This window comes from Mus pahari, chromosome 3, assembly GCF_900095145.1.
Source record: "Mus pahari chromosome 3, PAHARI_EIJ_v1.1, whole genome shotgun sequence".
Taxonomy (NCBI): domain Eukaryota; kingdom Metazoa; phylum Chordata; class Mammalia; order Rodentia; family Muridae; genus Mus; species Mus pahari.
In genome coordinates, this window is record NC_034592.1 from 86,698,081 (window position 1) to 86,718,447 (window position 20,367).

Here is a 20,367-nt window from a genome sequence, read left to right on the forward strand (position 1 = left end):
GAGACAGAGAGACAGACAGACAGAGACAAAGAGAGACAGAGAGAGACAGGGACAGAGACACAGAAACAGAGACATACACACATAGACACACACACACACACACACACGCACACACACGCACACACACACGAATGAGCATGCTTATGTACAGCAAGACATCATTAGAAACCCGAGCACGTCTTCTGGGCCCTGAGCCTGCTCTGGTCTTTTAACTCAGGACCACCTGCCTGGTTGGCCAGTGGCACTTCCTTGGCAGGGACTCTGGCTCTATTCACTGTTCTGTCCTGGGCAGAGAGGTGTATTAGTTTGTCTCCCAGATCAGCCAACTCCAGAGGAGAGGCAAAAGTGGGAAGGGAGCAGAGGGAGCCCCTAATGGGGGATGGGAAAGTAGGGTCCCTTCTTTTCCTTTCTGCCCAGTGCCCCTTCTCCAAGCACATTTTCAGAAAGTGGCCTCTTTGTCCTTGGCTGGCTGGAAATTTCCTCCTCTTGGAGCCAAATAGTCCCTCCCCTTCAGAGTGAGAGGGAACAGCAGGCTGAAGAGCCTAGCCCTGCATATGCTTTGCAGTTCTGGATACCTCTGGAGGACAGCTCTAGGGCAGGCATAAGTGGTCCAGCCTATCCGGGGGTGGGGCTGGGGTCTCCAAGCCCTCCAGAGTCTGCATGAAACCCTGGAGCTGTCCTAGCTTCACCAAGGAGACCCGGATGGGGAGGACCCATAGAGACAGGCTGTCTGATTCCAGCTTCCACAAGGAGGAAAGAATGCAACTGGAAGCAGGAAGGCAGCCTTCAAGCTGCTTCTAACTTGGGGCTCCCAGCAGGAGATTTGTAGGGGAGCTGGGACTTAACACTTTGCAGGCTAGAAAGCTGCCAGGCTCTAGAGGGCTGCGGCTGTGCAGAGATGCTTCTTTTTTTGTCTCTCACACCCAGGGTAGCACGTAGCACTTCCTTAGCCTTGCAACAGATGGGCAGATGTGGGCGAGAGAAAGAGTGAGGTGCGCAGAACGAACGTGTGCTTCCGGTGGGAGACACGTCACACGTGCTACTCTGGAAGAGGAGGAAAGGTCTTTCTGCTTCCTGATGCAGCAGGAGAGGCGTAGATCAGAAAGCCCCTCAGGGAGAACAATGTCTCATTCAAGGCAGGCAAGACAGATCCACATTCAAATCCCTGCTCTGCCACCCAGTAGCAACCGCTGATTTTCACAGATTTTTCTGTTACCACTTCCATGCATTATCTGTTTGAAACCTCACAAACCATAGGGCTTAAGTATGGTTTTATTCACATGGGACTGAGGTTGACTGAGGTTTGGAGAGGTGAAGTAACATGCCCAAACCTGCACAGCTAGTGAGGCTTAAGTTGAGCCTCAAAGGACTTTGACATTTCTGTGCTCACCCAGAACCTTGCAGGCTCCTCTGTAGGCCATCAGAGCTTGGGAACCCTACCCTCTTATCCTTGGTATTCAACAGTTAGACAATGGGAAGATGGATATTATTTCCCAGGTTTATCATGAGAGCTAAATGAAGTAAGCCTGGTATAGCTTTAAGCCAGAATCTGACTCATAGCAGCACCATCCTTCCTTCCTTCCTTCCTTCCTTCCTTCCTTCCTTCCTTCCTTCCTTCCTTCCTTCCTTCCTTCCTTCCTTCCTTCCTTCCTTCCTTCCTTCCTTCCTTCCTTCCTTCCTTCCTTCCTTCCTTCCTTCCTTCCTCCCTCCCTCCCTCCCTTTTTAGAAACATTTCAGGTACTATTCTGGCGTACAAGCTAGTAAAGGCCCCAGCTCTACCAAAATAGGTAGGGGGGGCCAGTATTTTCATGGATAGATAGAGAGGGGTTTTTTGAATAAGTGGTAGCTTAGGCTAATTGGCAGAGGAAGGGAGACCATGAGCTTCTTAGGTTGAACTTGAAGCAAGCTCAAGGCCTGCCATTAGGAAGGTTGGTGTGGCTGGAGCAGAATGGGCAGGCAGATGGTTAGGATTAAGAGGTGACTTCACACAGTCAACAAGGCAAGGCTGTGGGTGTCACTGTGTTGTGTGACTTTCCCTGGAGAGATGTGAACAAATGTCTGTCCACTCCAGAGAGGGCATGGATGGGTCGATGAGTGTGCTTGGGTTACTTACAGGAGGAGCGCATATGTGGAATTATTTATAGGAGCGTGGATGACTGACTCAAAGACAGCTGCATCATAAAAATAAAATAAAAATTAAATATAAAATAAATAAAGTTCCTCAAATAGCCAACCATGTGCTGCATAAATTATAGGCAGCTTTACCAATCAGAGAGTCTTCTCTGCCCAGCAATTTTTAGGACTTTTATAACATTGGGGAGGGGGCTTGTAAACTTCTGGAGCATCCTCAGCCTTGTAAATTTCATTAACTTCTTGCATCGTACATGCTTCATTTTCTTCATTAGTCTTATCATCCTCCTCTTCTTCCCATATGGGACCTTTCAATGTTATACAATACATGGGAAGATGCTCACACAGGGGATAACTCTTGGTGCACTTAAATCAGGAGTGAAACCATCTGAGATGTATGTGTGTGTGTGTGTGTGTGTGTGTGTGTGTGTGTGTGTGTGTGTGTAATTATTCATTTAAGATAATAAGGACAGGTCTGGCAGCTATGTGGACATAGAATGCTTGTTTGTTAAGGATGTATGCAGGACAACGTGGAGGAGACTGGGCCTTCACAGGAATCCATCACTTTTCATGGAGCAAGGTGGTGCTACACATCTCAGTAAAGAGACAAACTAGACAGCTTAGTTATACAAAAGAAAGCCTTGGCCTCACCCTTGTCAAAAGTAGGATTTAGGCTCTTTTCCTAAGACTGCATCCATAGTTCATGACCATGGATGAGTACCTACTGACGTTACCATTTTTCTTACTAGTTTTGGGACTAGCTTTTCAGAGGGTTGGCTCTGGAATGGAGCTACTGTATGTCTAGAGTTTATGATACCTTGACTTCGGTATAGAACTGGAGTAGATAACTTTCCCCTATGATGGTCTAGATACTAAGTATTTTCAATTGTTGAGATCCAACTATATTTCATAACTTCTCAACTCTGCTACTATTGTGAATTTGGATGAAGAACAAAATTTGGCTGAAGAATCATAACTTCCCTTCCTCTCCCAATTAACTTCAGCTACCTCTTATTCAAAAAGCCCCTCTCCATCTATCCCTGAAAATGCCTCCCCCCCCCACTCCATTCTACAGTCTAACTTCATCAGTATACTAGTAAGTGGGCAAGAAAACTTCGTTGTTGTCTTTTACTAATGTTTTGCTTTCTAACTTGAGCTATCCTTAAATGTGCATTCTTCCTGTGTCAACCTCCCTGGATACTGGGATTACAGGTATGCACCCCCACATCCAGCCCAATGAGACTACGTTTATAGAAACAGGGAATAGGCTCTGTGTGGCTTGTTGAGTCACAATTTGCAAAGATCCGAGAAAGAAAACTATTTATTCATATTATTCATATGATTCTTTTCTATAAAATCAACTGAAAATATTTATCACAAATCATCTTTCAGAAACACGGTATATCTGAACACTACATTTAACATGGAACTCAAAAAACTCCTCTGTTAGGAACTTCCAAACCTTAACTTCAACGCTGCCTTTTGAAGAAGTTTATGGGACCAGGGAAGCAGGAAGAGGGATACGTCTGACTCTTGCTTCTGCTTTAGCCAGGAACTTGCTTTTTATCCACAGTTTGCATTTTTGGATGGCAAACCTAATGAGAGCTTGAACAAGAGGACCTGGGGGTAAGAAAAAGTGAAAAATCATTAATCTAGAACACTTGGTAGAAGATCATTTTGTCTTTTCTAGTGTTGTGCATTAAGAGAGGATTTATTACACAGTTTTCCACAGAACAAATCCACAACTGGTCACAGAGCATGTAAACACATACATTATCTAACCAGGCGGGAAGGGGACAGAGTGATGCGGGACAGTCTGAGTCTTCTACAGGAAGTAGCAGGAGGGTGAGAGGGGTCATATGGAGAGGCAGCAGATCGGGTGTTGTGGACTTTACAAGACGTCGCTCAGCCTTAGTCTTAGTGGTAAGACTGGAAAACTGGGGTGGTAGCACCCAATCTCACAGGGTTGAATGGAATAAATGGATTAAATGATTCAAATTTTCTAGATTAAGTACTATTAACATCCTTCTTCCTTTTGTCCCTTCATTTTGTGACTTTTGTGTCCTTCGATAAATGTGACTAAAACACACTTCTCACATATTTCTTGACCTCATTATCTGTGTCTCAATCTTTTTCTTCTCTTATCAGGATGTGGCCAGGTTCTTCGAGCTTCAAAGGGTCAGATCTTGTTGGAGAGCTATCCCTTAAATGCTCACTGTGAATGGACCATTCATGCCAGACCTGGGTTTATCATCCAGCTGAGGTAAGGGGCTGGGCCCAGATACAAGGCATATGAGCCTATAAGGACACTGGTGGGATGGAGGGTCCTGTGACCAGGGATGAGACACGGACGCCATTCTCCCCTCCAGCATCCTTTTGCCTCCTAGAAGCACTTCTCCTTCTCCTTCCCCAGGGCATGTATGAGTCCATCACTCATAAGATTTCCGAGGATGTGTTCTTCTCTAAACAGTGCTGAGGGAGGGAGGATGAGGATAAAACCCCTGGTCCTGTGACTTTTGAGCTTTTAGTATTTTCCAAGTGAACCAATTAATGCCATCTAGCTTCTTAAACGGCTTCTTGCCCTTCAAGGGGAGCAACATAGTACCAAAAACTGAAAGGGAGGAGCAAACCAGATCCCTTCCTAAATCCTTTCTAGAACCTGATATGTGATATCTGGTGTCCCCTCAACCCGAGGACCTGAGCTTGAGAACAAGGCTCAGTGATGGGGCTTTCCTAGAGGAAATCTGGTCCAAGGATCCAGTGAGAGGCCATAGTCTTCCTGCTTCATGGGCTCTGAACTGGATCTGTGGGGATGAGAAAGCAGATGCTGGATGCTGCATGTTAATATTTCAGAAGTTCAAGGACCAAGATAAATGGTAATTTCAGAGCCTCTGAGGGTGTCTCCAAGACTCAGGGCACAAAAATAAACCTCTCCTAAAATAAAATATAAGATCTAGAAATGTGTCAGCTATTCAGGAGTCCCAGAGAAGCACAGAATCATGGGATCTCTTTCCACTTACTTAAATATGGGCTTTCTAGCCAGGGACAGCTGCCAACAGTGGTGACGTTTGGTGGCATAGGTAGAATAGTGTCCCAAAACTCATCCCCAGGACTCCATTTACAACACCTACCAGAGCCACACTGCTCTTCAAGTCTGTCTTCCTGCCTGTGCAATAATCTCCAGGCCAACCACAAACCTTTGTGTCCACTGTCCCAATTTTACTGCAAGCATCACCAGTTCTCTTGGTGAGGGGTCCTGGATGCTGCCTAGTCTTCCTGCTTCTACTTTGACCAACACTACCACTTCCCTCCTTTTAGAGTGGCTACCATGATCTTTATACATTGGAAATCTGGCCATCACCCCCTTCTTGAAATCTGCCGGTGCCCAACTACTAGACTTACAAGGGCCTAAGCTCCCTGGAATGTAGGATAAAGCCAACCCAGGGTTGCCATCAGTGCCCACTGTTCCTCCCTTCACTCACAGCCTTGCAGTAGTCTTGACTCTCTTTCAGGTCCCCATACTTGCCACACTCATTACCTCCGCCAGGACTTCTCCACTTAGAGATTCTCCTTCCTAGACCACTCTTGTTCATGCCTGTCACCAGTCTGACTCCGTTGCAATATTTGAATCTTGGCTCGGGTATCAGGCCCCCAGAAAGGCCTTACTTGACAGTAGACATTTTTTTCCTCCATCTGAGTTAATTTCTACTCTTATCTGGTTTATTTGGCCCCTGTGACATGTCTCTTTCTTTATCATCTTTTTTCTATATTGCATATCTCTGTGAAGCCATCGTCTGACCTTGAACTCACCCCCAGCATAGACCTGGGCCCACCTGCTCTTTCTGTCACCCTTTCCTCATGCAGGTTTGGCATGTTGAGCCTGGAGTTTGACTACATGTGCCAATATGACTATGTGGAGGTCCGAGATGGGGATAACAGTGACAGCCCTATTATCAAGCGTTTCTGTGGCAACGAGAGGCCAGCTCCCATCAGGAGCACTGGCTCTTCACTCCATGTCCTTTTCCATTCTGATGGCTCCAAGAACTTCGATGGCTTCCACGCTGTCTTTGAGGAGATCACAGGTAAAGAGCACAGAGACAAATTTAGCCACAGATGACTTGCTTCGTAAAAGCACCTTTCTCTGTCTCCTTGTCCTTCTTCATCCAAAGTCAGGATACCCAATGCGCAGAAGCAGCTCAGGCGGGGAGGAGAGAAGAGGAATGATAAGGACTTTTCTTTTTTCCCTTCAGCAAAGCTCATCCAAAACTGGAAGTCTCATTTATGCCTCCTTCATACAGAGGAGGTGGCTGGAGCCCAGAAGGGCTGTGTTCTATACTTAAAGCCCCACGGGTATGAAGGTGAAATCTGTTTATTATTATTATTATTATTATTATTATTATTATTATTATTATTAAAGCTTTAGACTCTAGCAATCATGTAAAGAGACTGCTTGTGGAAGCTTTGTAACCCAAGCTTCAGTACTTTGGAAAGATTTTTCTGCCTTTGTAAGTCTCATTTTTCCCCCAAGAAATAATAAAAGAAAAAAAAAAGTTAAGCTAATCTGTAAATAATTTAGGAGAAAAAGTTTGCACAATCTAAATACTCACTAACTGTCTAAACCAGGAGTCTGTAAACAGGTATCGAAAGTTGTAAGTAGCAGCCCATCCTCCAGAAATAATTCCCACTTGTATTTAGACAACCCTAATTAAACTCAGTGGTTCACCAAAATAAACAAAACCAGACATGAAAGTAGAAGGGTTTCAGTAAGACTAGGAGGAAAGGCTGACAAGGTAAAAATAATCAAAATACACTATATCCATGTGCAGAATTGTCAAAATGTAAGGACTTAAAAATATTTATTTGGAGATGGAGAGATGGCTCAGCAGTTAAGAGCACTGACGGCTCTTCTAGAGGTCCTGAGTTCAATTCTCCGCAACCACATGGTGGCTCACAACCAACTGTAGCGGGATCCAATGCCTTCTTATGGAATATCTAAAGATATAGACAGTATACTCACATTCATTAAAATAAATAAATCTTAAAAAATTAAAATTTATTTATTTTATGTGTATGGGTGTTCGTCTGCTTGTTTACAATTTTCATGCCTGGTGCTCACAGAGCCCAGAGGAGGGCATCACCTGGGAGTAGAGTTATAGACAGTTGTGAACTGCCATGTGGATGCTAGAAATTGAACCTGGGTCCTCTGGAAGAGCAGCCAGTTCTCTAAACCCCTAAGTCATCTCTCTAGGTCCAGAAAAAAAAATTAAGTCTTAAACTACAGTAGTAAATGCCATTTGCTGATTACTGCAAGAACAACTTCAAGCTTGCCCTCTCTGCTCCTATCTGGTCCTGTCTGGGGGTAGGGTTTGACGTTCTGTGAGACACTGAATTCTAGGGAATAAGTTCAGCTCTTGTTGTGAGTCTGGATTGCTCGTGTTTCCACAGCAAGCGTCTGCTTTGAGGTCGGTTTGCAAAGCTACCGAGCAAGAGCAGTGAGAGTAAGGAGAGATGGCATTCTGCTTACCCAGAAGGCCTTGGGGGGGAGATCTAAAGAGAGGGTCTCAGGGAAAAGGGAGGTGAGAGGTTAGGGTTAGGGTTCCTTCAGCCACGCCCTTCCACCAAGGTCAGCATCCTGGCTGCCCAGGCTTCCCCTCCTGGAAGATGGTTCTCACAGCAGCCCTGCACAGTTGTACCTGAATCGTCTGAGTGTCTGCTTCCTTCTTATGCTATGTCCCATGGTGCTGTGCAGGGAAAGATGCTTTACTGCTCCAGTGGAGGATAGAAAGCCTGTGACCAGGCTGTTATTCTGTAATGGCACCCTCAGAATAGACTGAGGAGACACAGTGGGATGCACTTGTGGTTATATGGAGCAAGCAGCCAGAGCTGGCAGTCAAGGTAGCCAGTGTGGAAAGCGGTAGCTCATTAGCCTATGGTCCCGTGACTGAAGAAGCAGCTTCCATCTCTGAGGAGCACTGGCAAGCAGCAGACAGGACCACCTCTTGTCCCTCAAGCACTCCCTGCTGTCTGCTTATCCTTCAGTTATTCCCTCTGGCTAAGGTCTCACGTCCCAAACCCACACTTCAAAATCTCTCCTGCAGGCCCTGTATCACATTCTCTCTCCTCCGATACCTGTCTCCTTCCCTGTTGAGCTATGTCCTTTTCCTTTTGTTGACTGCCCTGCATCTCTTCTTTTGTCCACAATAAACTAACTACATATGCTTCAGGTTAAAGTCATTGTCTACTTTCCTTTCTATAGCCTTGATCTTGTAAATAGGGAGTCCTGTGTATCTCTGTGTTCCACCAGGACCCTCACTACTATTCCATTGTACTGAGTCAAGGGACACAATGCCTCTACAAGCATACATGAATTAGGAATGATGACTAACATGTACACTAATGTTTCTCATTGGCTTTTGCAGAAAAATAAATGTCCCTAAGATGCTCAGTAAACTACAGGTTCTGAGCTTCATTAAGATTCAGAAAGACTGAATATTATGTGTGCCCTTAGAACTTTGTGAGCACATTAGGCCACTGAAATGAGAAGTTTTGTGGTAAACAAATCGGAGCCACTATCTATTGAGTCTTGGGAAGTCTAAAGTAAGCTCCATTTGGTTCTGGCTGAGTGAACCAATGAGTTAATTAGGGTTTCTTGCAGGGACATTGGTGAGGGGTTCCTTACAGGAGCTGTGCCACTCAGGTAGCATCTGCCAGCTTGGGTGATGGCTCTCAAAGGCTACATCACTGGAGTGGCCTTTGTAATTTGCAGGCAGCTACACCCCGGAGGATTTTCTTTTTCTCTGGCATTGTTCGCTGGTTGTATAACCTGGAGGAGGAACCCACTGATCCCCGTGGGAGAGATCCTTCATGATGCTGCTTTCATCGCTGCAGTGGGTTCACCTTATGCTCCTCAGACCACATGTGAGGGCCTTGAGACACTTTTGGGTGCGTCAGAGTTGCCAAACTGTATCAACATCATTTGGCATTTAATAGCTATGTGTTTTCTGCACTCTAAAATCACAGCAGCATGAATTCAGTGAAAGGTACAAAAACACTGTAAGAAGTTTGCACAAACATGTTGGTTCAGATTACAGGCTTGGGGAGGTGGACTCATTGTTGTTGGTAACGCTGACAGATGCCTTTCTGTTTCAGCGTGTTCCTCATCCCCTTGTTTCCATGATGGCACCTGCCTCCTTGACACAACTGGGTCTTTCAAGTGTGCCTGCCTGGCTGGCTACACTGGGCAGCGCTGTGAAAACCGTGAGTATGCTTACTGGTAGGATTTGAGGTATAAGTGTGATACAAAGGGATTTGGGGGCTCACAGTACTGTGGTTTCTTGGCATCTTCAGTGGTCTGTCTGAGGTGGCACATCATATGGGCAGCTGGGTCATAGTTGTTGTGTTCATGGTGTGTGTGTGTGTGTGTGTGTGTTCACATGCATGTGCATGTGTGGCCATGGAGGACAGAGTTTGATGTTGGGTATTTTCCTCTATCCCTCTCTTGCTTATTTTTCTCCACTGAATCTGGGACTCATTGATTGGCTAGTCTGACTAGGCAGCAAGGCCATCTTCTTGCTTGTTTCTCACAGTACTGGCACTGCAGATGTGTACTGTCATGACAACTTTTAAGTAAATGCGTGTTCAGAATGTAAGTTCAGGTCATCATGATGCTAGAGACTGAACCCAGGGTTTCATGCATGCAAACCACATGTCTTTCTGCTGAGGTACAATTTTAGTCCTTGTGTCATGTCTTGGCTCAACCGTTACATCTTTGGGTTTTGTGGACAGTCAAAAGAAAAGTTATAACATCCCTCAGTTACCTGAGGTTCTCCAAAATAATGGAAACCAGGAGACACCAACTCCAAAAAAATGATGCACACCAAAAGTAAGGGAGCGGGATGGGGGTGGGGGTGGGGGTGGGGGAAGCAAACATAATTCCCTTGTGATACCAGATTTGAGGTTTTGCCAGAGGAGAGAGGAACTTGAACCCAGAGTTTAAGCATACGTTTAGCAAGGAATGTCCTTTGTCCTTTGATTGGGAAGTATCATGTGTACCATGGCGCCACAACTGCCCAGCCCTGCTGTGTGGTGCCGAGGACCATGGCATTGGCAAAGAACTTCATTATCAGGACCAGAAATCATTTGTTATGGTGTCTGGTAACCAAGATATGCATGATGTGGGTCCTAGCAGAAATTTGAGGTAAAAAAATTTCGTGATGGTGTTTACAGATATCACCGTGCAATGAAAAACATGCAGAATGAGAGGTGCAGAACAAGAACAGAGGTTCGAGGACAAGCAGAGGAGGAGGATGTCCTAGGCAGGGCTCCACAGAACAGATCCAGAGATGGGATGTGTGCAAGTAAGGCTGTAAGGACAAGCTCCTCAGAGGTGCTATTATGGCTTGGGGGAACTAGCTTTGAAATGGAAAGAAGTTAAGTGAAAAGCAATTTTAGAGAAATCCAAGGCCCAGTGCTTGGTGGTGGTGAAATAGGAAATGCCAGGCAAGGGCACTGGGCTCTTCTTGCCACATAGCAATTAGCCAGTAGCCAAGGCTACCCTAGGGAAGGGGGCAAATGTGACTTGACTCTGACATGCTGTCTCAGCTTAAATGTCAACTTGACAAAGCCTAGAACCTCCTGAGAAGGGAGTCTCAGTTGAGGGATTTCCCAGATCAGACAGCCCTATGGGCACATCTGTAGGGGATTGTTTCCATTGTTAATCCATGTATCAGGGCCCAGACTAGTATGCCTGGCACCAGTCTCTGGGCTGGTGTTCCTGGGCTGACTAGGAAAGCTAGCTAAGCATGAGCCTGCAGGTAGCCTTCTCCAGTGGCCTCTGATGTACTTCCTTGGCTGAAAGTGAGGTTCCTGCATGGAGGTAATGCTGTGCGCAACAACAAACCACCCTGCTTTCTGGTTCCTGACTTGAGTTCCTGTCTTGATTTTTCTCAGTGGCGCACTGTGACCCAAAAAGTGCAAGAGAAATAAATGCTTTCCTCCTAGGTTATTTTTGGTTAGAGTGTTTTATCCCAGCAACAGAAAGGAAACCAGAACATATGCCTAGCTTCCTGAGCAGCTACGCAGCTCAGTGACAGGAACCCAGGATCAGCTTCCTGCAATCGTACAGGCCACAGAATTCAGTGGGGGAACATCAGAACTGGAGGAAGGGCTTCAAGGGCAGAGAACCCACAGTGCCTGCTCTAGTCATTCCTAACCAGCACACGCCTGTCCTGTCCTGTGCTGTCTGGCGAGTTGATGTGTTTTTCAGCTAAGTGACTACTAGCATCCTTACAAACAGTACAGAGGGGAAATGCAGTTTCAACAGTGGGTCTCTGAGCATGCCACTGTGTTCTGCTAAAAACCCTATTTTGGCACAGATAACCTGAATGTCACTGGGTAAGAGGCTTAGAAAATGATGTTGGGACTCATGGACCCTCCCTCATTTGAGGCTTCTGTGTTAAATACAGCAGATGAGAGGAGTGGGACTCCTTCCTTGTCTCAAGGATTTGTATATACAGTCTAGATTCTCCACAACAGCCAATTCTGAGATTCAGAAGGAGAAATGAAGAAAAGGTAGGCTTCATTTCTGAATGACTGGCTAGAGTTTTGATAAATAGAGGTAACACTAAGAAAAAGAAAAACATGACCACATAAGCCAGAAGCCTTTAAAAACCTTTCATATCAGGAGAGAAGAGTAAATAATTGTTCCAGAAGTTATGACTAAAGTATGCATGGTGAGCTAGTGAGTCAAAACTGGAGTTCTCAGTAAAGTTATTCTATCAAAAGAAAAACAAGAATCATGAAAAAATTGTAGCATCATGCATATGGATTGTAGCTTGATTCATAAATGGTCTTAAATTGCTTTAAATACTAGGCAAGGCTGGGATGTAGCTCTGTGATGGCATGCTCGCCTAGTTGTGCAAGGTTTGGGGATGGATCCCCATCACTGCAAACAACAAAGCCACAGCAACTAAATAAAAACAAGCAAGCAAGCCACTGCCACTTAGGGAGAAAGTCAAGGGAATTAGTTCTTCATTTCCAGTTTTCAAACTACGGTTCAGAAGCATCAGCCCCCACCCCCTCCCACGACTTTGTAGTTGCGGCTGGGTGAAGAGCCGAGTGTGGACATCTCATCTGTCCCTTGCTAACATCAGTATGGGAAGTTACATTTTTATTATTTCCAGTAAGATCCAGGTCTGTTTTTCTTGATAGGAAATTCAGGGTGAATTCTAACTCACTCAGTTGGGAAGACATCACAAAAATGCAGCCATGGAAGTTTACCTTGTTATTTCTGAACAGATCTTAGACACCACGAGGCTGGTACTTCTGTTTCCCCTCTGAGGATATCGATGGGCTGGAACCATCTCCCCAGAGGGAATTCCTTCAAAATTAATGAGAAATGCAAGCAAACATTTGGAGAATCTCCAAACTCCAAATTACCCAAATTGGACCAGAAATTTGTTTTTTTTAAAAGCAGCTTCAAGGATCCCCAAAACCAGCATGCACGAGAGTCCTGTCCTCTGTGGCTGTGTCTTTAGACCTGGTCGCCAGCAAATACAGAGCCAGGAGGCAGAATCACATATTTCTCCCATAGTTGGTGTTATCTCAGATGCAGGTCTTACCATATAGTGTGAAGAGAGTCTAAGTGATTGATAACCTCTGGTAAAAAACTGAGTCCTTTCCCCTATATGAGGTTTATCTATGCTGCCATTCCAAACACAGTCCTTGGTGTTAGTCATTCTCCTCATCTTTTATGTCTATGAATGGGAGTGGAATAAGAATAGATTTTGTACTTAACACCAGAGGAAGCATAGATGTAAAATGTCAAATGGGGGCTTGAGAGGTTGCTCTATGGGTAAAGTATTTGCTACCCAGGTGCAAGGACCCGAGTTCAAACCCCCAGAGCTCACATACAGCCAGATGCATTAGTGTGTGCTTCTGTATTTTCTGTGCTCCTGAGGGGATGTCAGAGGGAGAGACAGAATTATTCCTGGAAGTTGCTGGTCTTGGTCTATGCAGTCTGTGTACGTGGTGGTGGTGGTGGTGGTGGTGGTGGTGGTGGTGGTGGTGGTGAAATCCTGCTTCAAAGATGAAAGGCAAGAACCACTACTGGATTTTGTCCTTTGTTTTCTACATGTGCCCCTGACCTGTGCATACACATTATACACAAATATACACATACATACCATACATCATACATGTCATTTTAAGTAGCTCAACAGTATCAGAAGTGTAAAATAAAAATAAAACATTTTTCCTCGGTCATCTCTGTTTTCAGAGGAACCACTCTGAGGAACACTCGGTCTATCTCAGAATTTTTCTAAGATATGCAAAGATAAGTTGGTTATCTAAATCATACTTTAAACCAGTGATTCTCAACTGCGCGGAAGTTGCCCTCCATCCTCACACATAGATGGCATTTGGCAACCTAGGAAAAAGGGAACTTGGATGCAATGCATCCTGTGGGCAGAGAGATGCTGCTGAGCATCCTTCAAGACACAGGAAGCACACTGTTCTGCAGCCTCAGTGTCAGCAGTAACAAGGTGGGGAGACCCTATTTTAAACAAACATAGACTAAAGCACACATACGAACTTTCAATGTGTTGTCAATGTCCACATTATCGGCATTTTCCCAGACAAAATGATTGCAGACCATTCTATGGTGAATATGAAAATATGCATTCATTTAATTCCTTAGATGGTATTAATATTGTTCTACATATTTTGTTATTATGAAGACGGCTATACTCCATATCCTTACATGATTTTGTTATTCATATGTGAATTCCCAGATGCTGTACTGTTTGTTCAGAGAGCATAACATAATTGTATTTTTGAGAAACATTGCCAAAAGGGCACTAGAAGATTTGCTTTTAGCCAATCTGATATCATCTAGGGTTGTAGGAATGGGCTCCTTTTTTCCTGCTGATTAAAGGATTAAAAGGCAGGAAAACTTTGAAAGTCAAGCAAAGCCGATATTTATTTAAAGAGGACATTTTATTAGAGTTTAAAAGAAAAAATTCCAGATAAGTCAAGCTGTAACTCTCAGCAGCTGTCGAGAGGAGAATGGAGAAGAGAAAAAAAAGAAAGAAAAGGGAAAAGAAGAGAAAAGAATAGAAAAGAAAAGAAAAGAAAAGAAAAGAAAAGAAAAGAAAAGAAAAGAAAAGAAAAGAAAAGAAGAAGCTATATTGTTTGATTTAAGCCATCATGGAGGACAAGGTTAGGCTTTGTGAGTGATTCAGAAAAGCAGGCAGACTGTGTGCCCTTAACAGAGTATGCTAGGGGGCAGGAATTCTGGGAAGGAAACGTATAGACACTCGTTAAAGGGGCAATTGTTCTGTCTATTGCCTTAGCATGGTTTAAAGTAAGCCTGCCTCTAGGAGAGGTACTGCCTTCCAGTAAGATGATCCTTAGCCAGGTGACTGACCAATCCATCAGGGTTAATTCTTTTATACTTGGGGTAGCTTGGAATGTTGGGGCTCCACCCAACCTGATGTTTCATCGCCTTGGCCTTAAGTAACTAATTTTCCCTTAATGGGCCTTCACCACTATTGCATTAAGTCTACAGGATGAGCCTTAGTGAGACCACTGCTCTTCAAAATAAGATCCAGGACCCGTATTTGTCAGACTGGAAATGGATTCCTACTCAGAGGAACCCATCCATCTGAGGAGAGAGTTCCTGATTAGATTCATGAGGTTTGACTTCATTTCAGTGGTCAGGAGGATGCTAAAGCCCCTGATAGAACAGCCTGTGTTATCCTCCCGGCCTCATCTTCCCTAAATCTTTCCCCAAGATGGCAATCTTTCCCCTACACTCCAGTGACCTCAGAAACTTAACGAGGGGAAACGGACCCTCCTTCGCCTTCAGGCCCAGCTAGCCTCCTGCCAACCCTCAGCGACCTCCAGGATCCCCGGGCCACCGTGTGAGAAACCAAGGCCCTTTCTTTCTTCTGAGGGTTCCTGTTTCATTGTATAGAGCACAAGGACAAAGCGAGTCTTCTAGTAAATGGTCCGAATCTTGTTTTGAAAGAGTAGAGAGTGAGAGATTCATCGCCTGCTCCAATTTCCATGTTGCCTTTGTTCCTCTGGCCCAGTTGACAGAGCTTAGCTCTCCCCCTGCATCCTAATGAAGTCCGATGAAATGGGCTAAATCTTCAGTCACAATGTTCACACTGCAAGCTCTGACGCTCCTTGGAACAAAACGAATCGGTCCTCCCCAATTAAAGTAAAACGGTGACTCTGAACTCATTGGGGTTCTTGGAGTCTCAGAAGATTTCCCACTGGTCTGTCCCAAGGACCAGGGAGAAAGAGCAGGATGAGAGGCCCACTTTATTCCTGAGCTTCAAAGCAGTGGCCCGGAGTTTCACATCAGAATGAGCCATTGGGAACTTTGGGAGGGTCCATGGAAACAAGAATGCTGACGCAAAGAGAATGTAGGAGACCCCTAGTGAGCAGCAGCCATGTCCCATCATAGATGGGTAAATGGATGTGGTGGGACTGATGTAAGCTATCCAGAGATGGGGCTGGTGGGGCAACTTAAAAATGGAATCACCACCTTTTTCTCAATTCCAGACTTCTCTTATTNTGAACATACAGGAAATAGATACATCTTTGTCTAATGGGCGATGGTGCTCACCAGGGTGAAGGTCTAAGGTGGATGACTTTGGAGAGACTTCGAGTCTTCATTTCCCAGCCTTAAGTGGGTGATTTAACACATGTGAGCCTCCATTTTCCCAGTTAGAAACTCTAGAAAAAAAGTGCTAGGTTATTGTGGGGATGAAGCTTAGAGATTCATGTAAGACAGATTTGAGTATTAAGGGCAATTATTTTCAAATTCTGATTATTAACACCTATTAACCAAAATGCCATTTAAAATTTATTATAAAGTTACAGTAAGTGAATCACTAAAATATTCCACATTATTTATAATGACGAGTGATGACAGTAATGTAAATGATACATTAGGATAGAATCTTACTAAGATTAGGTACATGAAGGGAAGATGGACTATATTTTAGACCTTCCCTTTTTTCACTTTATAGTAATCTAATATCATTTTATTTTTAAATCATGTTCTTCTTGCCTATATATCTAAAAGATTTTTAAAAAATTTTTATTGAAAATAGATTCTTCTTTCATTTAATACATCCTGGCCACAGTTTCCCTCCCTTCTCTCTTCCTCCAGTATATGATTAATGGACTACTACATGATATTTCTATACATGCATAGATAGATCGTTGATCATTCATTGACTATGTCTATCGACTCTGTAAGCCCTTTGTCCCCCCTCCCATCTCTTGTTTCATATAGGGTAAAGTTCTGGAGAGTTCATATGATGGGGGAGAGTGGTTTGTTAGTCAGAGGTTAGCAAACAGTTCCAAATCCCAGGGAAACAGGTGACAGCATAGAAATTACTCAGTAGCTCAACTGCTCCCACAAACGTGGAATGGAGCAGACCATGTGGGAAGGGCCATCTGCTGTCCCTTGTCCTGGCCCTTTGGGCTTTTGCTTTGGCAGCTGAGGTCACTAAGGCAGGACTTAATGCAGGAGAAGAGTTTATGCAGGTCCTGGGTTAAGAGGTAACCCATTAGAGCTGGTATGGGCTGCATGTCTACAGAGAGCGGGGGCACCAAAGAATTAACCTGAAATGGAGACAAATATTCCTGCGGCCGCAGCCCCAGATGAACTCCAGCCCTAGACATAGACCACAAAACTCCTTCTTAAAGGCTTGCCTTTGAGAACATTCTTTGCTTGATCCTCACCAACTTCAGAAGGTAAAAGCGTCATCGATGAAAATTCCAAGGTATTCTTGTTGGTATCCGGGTACTAAAACAACAGTTTTTCTTGAGATAGGGTCTCACTGTGTCACCCAGGCTGACCCCAAACTTGCAGTCCTCCTGTCTCAACCTCCAAGATCTAAGATTCCAGGCATGCAGCACTGTACCCACCTCCTCTATCCTGTATGTGAGTGTGTTTGTGTATGTGTGTGCATGTGTGCTCATGTGGCCTATGCATGGGTTCACAGATGAATATGCCTGTGGAGTCCAGAAGTCAACATCTGGTGTCTTTCTCAGTCCCTCTCCACTTTATATTTTTTGAGACAGGGAATATAGCTCACTGCTTGAATAGACTGACTAGCCAGTGAACTTTTGAGGATCTGCCTGTCTCCACCCACTAAGTACTGAGTTTACAAAGTGCATTACCATATTCAGATGGTAAGTGGGTGCTGAGGAGCCAAACTTAGTTCTGCATGTCTGTGTGACAGGCGCTTTAACTGGCTGAGATAGCTCCTCAACTCCCCAGTACCCCAGTTTTCCTATACATTTTAAAATTCCATTTTTTTTTAAAAGATAGATTTCACTCTGTAACCCAGCCTGGCCTTAGAACTCACTCTATAGCCCAGGCTGATGTATAACTCTCAGAATTCCTGCCTTGGCCTTCCAAGTACCAGGATTACAGAGGTGAGCAATTCTATATTCAGCTTGTCTATTCTTAATATAGCCCAGCCCCTGAGCTTCATGTCATTTTATCCACTCAGTTTTATCAACATTACAGCACAATGGATACTTAGATCATCGTCACTTTACAGATTAGAAATGTTTTTGGAGATACCCATTAAACTAGATACTAGGGAAAATAGAGATATATGATGTGCAGGGTCGCCTCCTTTTGACAAAGCCATAAAACACTCACTTACCTTAGAGCTTTTCTAGTACAGAGGAAAGGGTCACATGTGGTAGATTTCCCGGCAAGGACTTTCACTAACAAGAACTGTGGTAGTGGTGATGAGGATTAATCAACGAGAGTCTTACTAGGTAGCCCAGGCTGACCTTGAACTCAAGATCTTCTCACTTCAGATTCCCCAGTGCTAACAGAAGACACCGGGCACAGAATGCCTCTTATATGTCAGACACTGGATAGAATCTTCAAGGACAGATTGTACTCGGCACCTTAGAACCCTTTTGCAGAGTAACTCTCATCACACTCAAGGCTAAGCAGCAGAATTGTCCAGGGATGTTCATAGTGAAATTTCTTATATTTCGGAAAGTTGATTCTGCTAATCGCTGGGAGATATTTAACTCAGTGGTTTAGAGTCTCTCTCTCTCTCTCTCTCTCTCTCTCTCTCTCTCTCTCTCTCTCTCTCTCTCTCTCTGTATGTGTGTGCCTCTGTGTATGTGTCTGTGCACATACGACAAGTCCGGATGTCCGTGTGGAGGCCAGAGGTCAACTGCAGATGTCTTTCCTAGGTTCTAGCTTGTATTTCAGAGAGAGTCTCCCATTGACTTTGCCGGTTTGCCAGGGGTTCCTAATTGGAAGACCCCAGGGTTCCTCGAATCCCTTTCTCCCCAGTGCTATTATTACAAGCATGTGCCACATACCTTTTCTATGTGTGTTCTGGGGCTCGAACTCAGGTCCTCACACTTGCATAGCAAACATCTTACTTACTGAGCTATCCTCCCAGTTCTATATCCATCTTGACCATGACTCAAAAAAAAAAAATCCCTAAAATTTGGGGAAAACTAAACAAGACATTACTGCCAAGCAGATAGAGCAACAGATCTATTGAGCTTCTCAGATCATGTAAGTGGCCCACTTATTCTATCACAGGTTGACTTGGGACAAGAAATTAAACAACTAAGACTTTTTGAAAATTTGTCAGTGTTGACTGTCTCTTGGACATGGGCAGTTTTAAATAGGCCATCCAAGCACCGGAAAATGCTGTTTGAAAGACACAGTGTCCCAGAGGCCCAAGACAATACTGATTAAGATCAAATAGCCAATTAAGTCTCAGTCTCCAAATTGCTGCCAGATGAATGAATAGCAGTGTGTGCCATCCAAGCATAACTTCACATGGTAGCACCTCATTCACACCCTCAGAGGGCTGGAAAACATGTGCAAAACAGAGTTCTATTGGCTGGAAAGGGATAAAAAGGGATTTTTGGTGAAGTTTCCTTTATCGGCTGGTGTCATTATTTCTGGTTAGTGATGACCTTTGAGAGAGCACAACACATGTGCTTTCGTCCAGAAGCCCCAGAGTCAACCATGAACCCAGCAAGAAAAAAGTGTGGGAGAGAAAAGAGGCCATCATCCACTTGTCTCTCGGCACTGGTCTTGTATTAAGTCGGGTTTCAGAATTCACAAAGCCTCAGTGAGAACGTTAATGCCTTTTCTAAACAGAGCCCAAATGGTCACAGGCTGTTTCCTTGCTCTTGGTGATGAGTGAGATTGGGTAGACATGAAGAGGATGCTAAGAATTGAAACTAATACCCTCTGTCCCAGCTCCCATCACTGACAGAGCACAGGATAATGATATATATTGACATTAGACCTCAGTCCTTTGTTATAATGCTCAAGAACTCTCGTGGAGAAGGAGTACCAACTGCAACTGTTCCTCAGTGGGTAACCAGGCTGTCACAAATATTTCATGACTAAGATTTGCCAAAAGACAAATATACTTCTTCATGCATTATATTGTGATTCACTATAGACCATTTGGGAAGTCAAGAAGAGTGGACAGAATAATAATTATTTTAAATAATAAGTAGAATACAAACAATAAAAATTAGATGAAGATGGTAAGGAGATTAGCCAAAAGTCACCACAAGTTTATCTAGAGGTGTAAACATTTATTTTATTTCTACTTGAACTCCTTTCTACTCTCTATATGTATATGCTCTCCTATGTATATGTGTGTGTATACATGTGTGTGTTTTATATCCAAACATGATTATATGACTGTGCAACTAAGGAGCCCCACCATCTGCTCTCTGTAGAGACCCAGAATATCCGGTGATGAAGTTTGAAGGACAGAGAGCCAATGATGTGGCTATGTGAGCTCTAAAACAGAAGGCTACAGAGTCAGGGCTTCTCAAGCCTCTTGGAGCTCATAAAGGACAGCCTATTCTTGGATGCTGGACAGGAAACTACAGCATTTGGCTTTTGCGGTGCTGGGTTTTGGTCTTCTCTGGTTCCATTTCTCTTGTCTATGGAAATGTTTAGTCTATGCCAACATTAGAAGTACAGAACCTTTCGATTGCACAGTGGCTCTTATGTCTATGAGGTTGCATTAAGTCTCAAAAAATACTTCGAGTTTTTGAACAGTAGAGAGACTGTAAAGATTATTGGGACTTAAGAAATGAAGTGAGCCGGGCGTGGTGGTGCATGCCTTTAATCCCAGCACTTGGGAGGCAGAGGCAGGCGGATTTCTGAGTTTGAGGCCAGCCTGGTCTACAAAGAGA

At 44.2% G+C, this 20,367-nt stretch overlaps 1 protein-coding gene across 1 annotated transcript in view; it reads left to right on the top strand.

Moving 5' to 3' along the window:
• Pamr1 (peptidase domain containing associated with muscle regeneration 1) overlaps positions 1–20,367 on the top strand; it is an 87,892-nt gene that overhangs the window by 50,154 nt on the left and 17,371 nt on the right. Inside the window, exons 4-6 of the mRNA XM_021193091.2 lie at positions 4,279–4,393; positions 5,995–6,212; positions 9,280–9,387. Coding sequence (XP_021048750.1) covers positions 4,279–4,393; positions 5,995–6,212; positions 9,280–9,387 — 441 coding nt within the window. The remainder of the gene's footprint in view (positions 1–4,278; positions 4,394–5,994; positions 6,213–9,279; positions 9,388–20,367) is intronic.